The sequence below is a fragment of the Carassius carassius genome, chromosome 6, assembly GCF_963082965.1.
Source record: "Carassius carassius chromosome 6, fCarCar2.1, whole genome shotgun sequence".
Classification (NCBI taxonomy): domain Eukaryota; kingdom Metazoa; phylum Chordata; class Actinopteri; order Cypriniformes; family Cyprinidae; genus Carassius; species Carassius carassius.
In genome coordinates, this window is record NC_081760.1 from 36,871,829 (window position 1) to 36,878,660 (window position 6,832).

The 6,832-nt window shown below is 35.7% G+C and overlaps 1 protein-coding gene across 2 annotated transcripts; it reads left to right on the forward strand.

Moving 5' to 3' along the window:
- Positions 1–2,318: 2,318 nt before the first annotated feature.
- On the forward strand, positions 2,319–6,246 carry LOC132142825 (coiled-coil domain-containing protein R3HCC1L-like). Of its 2 annotated transcripts, XM_059552991.1 has the most exons (8): positions 2,319–2,414; positions 2,951–3,406; positions 3,537–3,724; positions 4,299–4,369; positions 4,775–4,870; positions 5,001–5,141; positions 5,221–5,281; positions 5,369–6,246. In XM_059552991.1, the coding sequence occupies exons 2-7, from the start codon at positions 2,957–2,959 to the stop codon at positions 5,271–5,273; spliced, it is 999 nt and encodes a 332-aa protein (XP_059408974.1). In that variant the 5' UTR covers positions 2,319–2,414; positions 2,951–2,956; the 3' UTR covers positions 5,274–5,281; positions 5,369–6,246. The 2 variants fall into 2 exon arrangements, with proteins under 2 accessions (XP_059408974.1, XP_059408973.1); XM_059552990.1 differs by having other exon boundaries at positions 5,221–6,246.
- Positions 6,247–6,832: the final 586 nt, after the last annotated feature.

Consider the following 6,832-nt stretch of genomic DNA (forward strand, 5'->3'; position numbering starts at 1 on the left):
AAAGGGTTTTATTATTTAGGCATTTTCCACTTGACTTAAAAGAAAAGCTTTTAGGTAAATCATGGTATTGTTTAGATATCAATAATATATATATATATATATATATATATATATAAATAAATAAATAAATAAATATATATATATATTGTTAAAATAAAGTATTTTTTATAGTTTTTTATGAATTTAATTAACATTTTTCACAACAAATTCAAAAGATCATTGTTAAGAATATTGTTATGCAAGATATTAATGTAATATTTATAAAAAATACAATATTGTTTACATTAAATTTAATATCAACTATGAATTAGAGTAAATTAAGATTTTATTAAGACTTTCATTGCAATAAAACTACACATTTCAACTCAAATGATTATTTTCATAAAAGAAGACGACGACTAAAAATGAGGAATGATAATATACATAATCTTTTTGGCATAGATGTAGTCATGTAAAGTGTTAAAAAAGTGGAAAACAAGTAACTACAAGGGCACATTTCTAGCCTATTTTTTGTTAAATACAATGTAAATATATATATATATATATATATATAATTTTTTTTTTTTTTTTTTTTACGAAGTTGTAAAAAGAAAAAAAGATTATGACTGGAGTACGTCAAGCCATTACGTAACAAGAAAAGATCAATTCAGTATATCTACTTCAATATTTCACATTTAGTGCAAAGTTTACTTGCTGTTTATTTGTCATTATTTGTGAACTTTACTAACAATTTCTGAGTGAAAATTGTTTCAACATTCATTGCCTTTTTTCCCCTCATTTCATAAATACAACACTCAATATTCTAAATACTCTATATCCCAAATATCTCTCTCTCTCTGCAGTTTCTGAGACTCCAGAGTCATTAAAGATGCATATTCACGAATATGCAAAACTGGGTCCAAAACTAGGTTTTTGTCATTGAGAAAATGCACTGACCATAAATACATCTGACCAGAAATACCAGAATTGCATTTTGCACTATTGTACTAGAAGTATGTTTTTATTTATAAAAGAGTTTAGCACATATGTGACAAAAACACATTACTCATATGTCAGAAATGTTCACGTTAGAATTCTAACATGTTTCAAATCCTAAAAGATGAAGAAGTGCATGTTTTCCCATTCTTAGTTAAATGTCCACAATCATGCATGTTTATTATGGACGTTGATCGTGTAATTCACAGATAATGATAGTGTGGAGGTCTTACCAGCACAGCAGCTGTTTGTGTTGACTGTGAATATCTCTCCACAAAGCATCAACATGTAGAGCATCTGGAGGCAGAACCGAATCTGTGGTGATGGAGAACATGGATTGTACTTGAGAGAGCCAAACCGAGAAGACATGCCCACCACATCCTCATCTCCTCCTGTCAATCAAACAGTGTTCATCATCACAGAGAGCAGTTTTCATACTTATGATTTATGCAATAGGTGCACGTGAAAAGCACTTGTGGTATTGCTTATACAGCATATGGATATGAAACATAATTAAGATCATGAAATTACATTTTAATTAAACTGGAAGAAAAGAAAGTATGGCGAAGATGCACAACTGAACACATATGTTGTTTTGAATTAAAGAAAACAACCGAAATAGACTTTCAGAGCTGAAGTAAGCAAACCAAAGAGAAATGACAGGACAGAATTGTTCGTGCATTTGCAAGCCATCATCACCTCAACAGAGAACTAATATTTTAGCTTTAGAAGTAAAACATAATGTGTCATATCCTCCTGTCGTGCCGACTGGACTGGATTATAGTGGATACTCACGCTCTCAGAATTTCCAGTATCTGGCTTGACTCAAAAGCTTGGGAAATTATGTGTGATTTCTGTTTTATACAGTGTGTATTCACTCCTTGCGCAATTTCACTGCAGCCGCTTTACATAAGCGCATGTGTAAGGGACTATCCAATCATTGTCGAGTATTTTAAATACTCTGAAGGTCCGCCCAATCACAGGCCCGCAAGAGAAAAGAGGGCGTTAACGACGCGCGGTTCAGCATGCAAATGTCTTATGTACCTAACAACTCAAACTCAAACTTAAAATGAATTTAATTTACTACAATAATACTAAAATATTCAGGTTTGCATGTGTTGTTTATAAATAATTTTAATATTTCCTGTGGATAATAATAGTGTAGGATGTGTTACTGAAAAAGTTATCACATGTACTGCTAAGGCATTACATTTGACATGGAGTTCAATGATTAAGATAATATTTTCTCAGTTGAATGCATTAAAATAATAAAATGTTTACTATGGATACTTTGGATAGATGTCAGCTTCGCATCTAAACTACACTATTAAACTACAATTCCCGTGATAGACTTTCCGACCGTGACGTCACGCCACCTCTACATCTCCAAACATCCGGTTATGGTTTCAACGTTTCGGCGAACTGAAAAATATTGAGACGTAAGTAGAAGACAACTGCGAATAATTTCCTGTACAAGTGTTGATTTTTTACATCGTAACATACTATCCTGGAATGATTTAATGTTTGTTGAGTTGTTTTGAAGAGATATTTCGTTTTTTTTTAAATGGTGTCACGATCAGTAATTTTGTGTTTTTGTTATGAAAGCTTACTATTTTTAAAACAGAGAATGTATTTCAAACAGTAGTATGGCTACACTGTTGTGGTTTGATTTGATTGGTCATTTATCATCTTTTAAATGAAAATTATTTTGCATTGCTGATCCAACTTCGTCCAGAAATATCAGTTTTAAATAGCGAAAACGACGGATTTAAACAAAGAGTCTCAAAGGATGTTGTAAAATTACAACATGTACACTGCCCTATCTATGTAACGCACTGGAAATGAAAGGGCAAATTATATTACATAAATGCAGGCCATTTCCATTTCTATGTACACTTCTAACAGTGTGGTCGTATGTTATTCTAAAAAAAGCATTCGTCCTCATTACACTCACCGACACACTTTCTTTACACAGATTTCTATGGAGACTGAAGCAGCTCAGACAGACAAGGGGCCCAAAGCGGCTGCTCCGGCCCAAACGAAAAAGCCCATGGAAAACGACGTGCCCAAGAAACGTCAGGCCGAGAAATCGGAGAAGCCTCAGACAGATGGTGACAAGAAATCCAAACCCAGGCCCCGGTACACCGACAAGGCCCGCAAGAACAAGAAAGATAAAGCCAAAGTGACAGACGCTCCAAACAGAGAGGTCAAACAGGAAGAGGATGGAGATAAAGAAAACCTGAACATGCACACAGAAAAAGAGGAGGATACGCACAGTGTATCCAGAACTATGAACACACCAGAGGACACGGGGAGTGCACTAGAACATGATGGGGTGCCAGAAGAGGAAGAGGAGGGGGAGGAAGGGGAGAACTGGGATTCTTTGTTTAATGATGACGGTGACTGTCTTGACCCACAATTAATGGAGGAGGTAAGAGTCACAAAGATGATTCAGTCCCTTCTCTCATTTTTGTGTGAGCTGTCCCTTTCGTGATGACATAATAAACTGAGATGCTTTAGCCGGGGTTTGTGCCCATGTTTGACTCTTTTTCCCGTTTCAGATGTCTCTGACGGAGGGCCGCAAGAAGCCGTCTTCACAGGAGGCGCGCTTCGACCACTATGACTGGACGCCAGAGGAGGAAGAGGAGGTGGAGCTTCGGGATGATGAGCTGTCACACATCGTCGAGATTTACGATTTCCCGCCTGAGTTCAAGACGGAGGACTTGATCAGATCCTTCAGCTTGTTCCAGTGTGTGAAGCTCTGATCATTAATCGCAATCAGGGTTTGATGAAAAGATAATAACTGATTACATCAAACCAACATGAAAATAAAGAAATGGGGCTGTGGAATTAAACAAACTAAAACTGAAATAGTGACATGCATTGTCAAATCAAAGGCTGTGATTAAATTAAAGGGATAGTTTACCCAAAAATGAAAATCTGATGAAAATTTAATCTCCAAGTTGTGGATGTGGAACAGATTTAGAGAAATGTATAATTACATCACTTGTGTAGCAATAGAAAAAAGCTGTTTGTAAGAAACAAATCCATCATTAATGTCTTTTATCTTTCAAACATTGCTTACGGCTCAAATAGTCCACATAATATTCCTTTTTTTTTTTTTTTTTTTTTACAAGAATTTACAGCATAAATATTTGTATTGTAACTGGTATTGTTAGTTTTTTGCAATTTGCCCCAAAAAATGCTAAAAAAGATTTAAAAATATATCTGTTTAACTTGCATGTAACCATTAATTGACATCTGAGAACAATAAAAATGCCAATGTGTAATTAAATTATTGAAATATTTGTGTGTGTTTTCAGGCAGAAAGGGTTTGACATCAAGTGGATTGATGACATGCATGTCCTCGGTTTGTTCTCCAGTCCCTTCGCAGGTTAGTGCGTCTTCCAGATGTTGTGAATGGCTATATGATGCCTATAAGATCTCGGGAATCAATAGCTGGTTGACCTGGAGGAAAATGGCATGATGGTTTTAACTTCAGTGACGTGCTTGAGGAACTGAAATTGTCTGCAGAAGCATTGTGAAAAAGAACCCAAAGAGTTTGAAGATTAGAAATGTCCTGCTGAGAAGAGCTGTATTAGGTGTCCTTGCCAAATTTAGATCCAGAAACCATCTATTTTTTTGGTTGTTAATTGATTGCTAGCTATTGTGTTTGTTCAAAACCTATCCAGCTTATTCTCCGAAAACATTGTTAGCATCACACATTCAAAATATCGATGAGCCACCAAAAGTGAGAAACCTTGCCCTTTTCTTGTATTTACCAAGTGTGTTTGTGTAGCTCGTGATGCTCTGAGGATGAAGAACCCTATGATGAAGATCAGGCCTCTCTCCAAATCATCAAACGCAACTAAAGCCAAAGCGCGCAGCTGCTCCGGTACTCCTGGTCTTTCTTATTCACCCATGTTTTATTCAATATAAGACCATTTTGAGCATTCATCACAGATTAATTAATAAATTCAGACTTGTTTAATATTTTACCTCCTCTAAACCTTGTCTCTGTGTAGATTATCTGCTACCAGCTAAAGAGCGTCCTCAGACGAGTGCAGCTCTGGCTCGCCGCCTGGTGATCGGGGCTCTGGGTGTGAAGAGTAACCAGACCAAAGAAGAGCGAGAGGCCGAGAGGAACAAACTACGGAAGGCAAAAGGTGACATAACTAATCACAGCTTTGTATTTTGATAGACAGGTATAAAAACAGGGATTTATTTGATCTGTTTTCTCATCAGAACAAAAGTGTTTGGCTGCTAAGCAGCGTGAAGATGCCTGGGAGGGCAAATGAAGACCCAGGTTTGTGTTCATGTGAACTATGAAGTATTTTGATTTGATCGTCAGTTCAGGTCTGAAGTGGTTTATCTGTGGGTTTGGGGTCTGAAGGGTTCGGATCTCACATCCACCTCCAGCAAGACTACTGCTAAACCAGCACAGACTGAACCAAAGCCACAAGAACAAATGGAAACGGGTTCATCGAATCAAAGTGTGAGAGTCACACAAACTCCAACAGGGACAATTTGTAATTTTATATCTCTCCTCTTGAGATTCGTTTTGAATTGTGAGCTTTGCCCTATAAATGTTTATGGTTGTTTTTAGTTTTAGAAAGGCCATTTTAATGTATTATTGTTAAAGAATGGTGTTTTTCTTCTCTTTTTGGTGACTAAAACAAATTAATCATGTCAGTGTGATTTCACTTTTGGTTATTTTGGTTTTCATATTTTACTTCAGTAAAGAGAAAAGTCTACACTAAGAGCTGATGTCTTTCATGCCATTTAAAAAAAAATATTAGTGAATCTTAAAATCTATCAACTCAAAACAAAAATGAAATAGGAAAGATTCTTTTTTTTTAATCGGGTTAAGCATCATGGTGGTACTTGTAAATTTCATATTTTACAGTGACAGGATAAATTACAGTGACTATTTTGCAAATAATAATTGAGAATTGCAAAGAAAGAACAAGTTTGTAAGAATGGGGTGAGATTAAAGTGCAGTGTATTCTATTTAATGCCAGTCAAGTCATCTGCAAACCATCAGCACATTTTAACAGAACTTTTTTTTTTTATTATTATTATTACTGCAAATATTGTGCTGCTTGAGCGTTTATCTTCAAAAGATCTTGGACAGACATACACTCAAGTGTCTGTTGTTGTCTGATGTTGTTGCACTCAATTTCCCAGCTGTGATCTGAATAAAAAAAATTTCAAATCTTTCTCTAGAATATGTTAAAAATACATTAATAAATCTGTTACGTTTTCAAGTTATCATTCGTTCACACCTATAAGCATCACGTCACAGAGGAACGATATAATCGTTCGAATGACTTTAAGAACGTTTTCATTGAGTAACGATAGTCATTGACAGCCAATCAGAATCCACTAGCTGTTGAAAGCGCGCGAACATTTAAAGCGGTAGACGACAAAACAGTTGCGCGCGCTTTTTAACTCGCAGAAGAACGTCATCGAGCGACCATTGGTGAAGACGCTGAATCAGGTTAGACGCCATATTTCATTTTGATATGGATTAAAACTAGACTTTATAACGGCACGCACTATTTTAAGGTCCTAGTAGAGGTTTTCACAACTTTCATGGAGTATTTGGCTTATATTTTTTTTATTTGTTAAACAACAGCACAGTCCATTGAACACACGTTACTTCAGCGCCTCATTTTCAGGCCTTCACAGCTTCGTTTTCATTTCTATCAGAACTGAAAAATAGCTAACGTTACCCTAACCCTGACTAAAAACTATCATTATCGTTCTTATAATGAAGCTTTCTTAGGTAACTTACAGAAAACTAACCTGATTAACTGCCAGTAATTACAACTTAAAACAGAGATGCATAGATTAG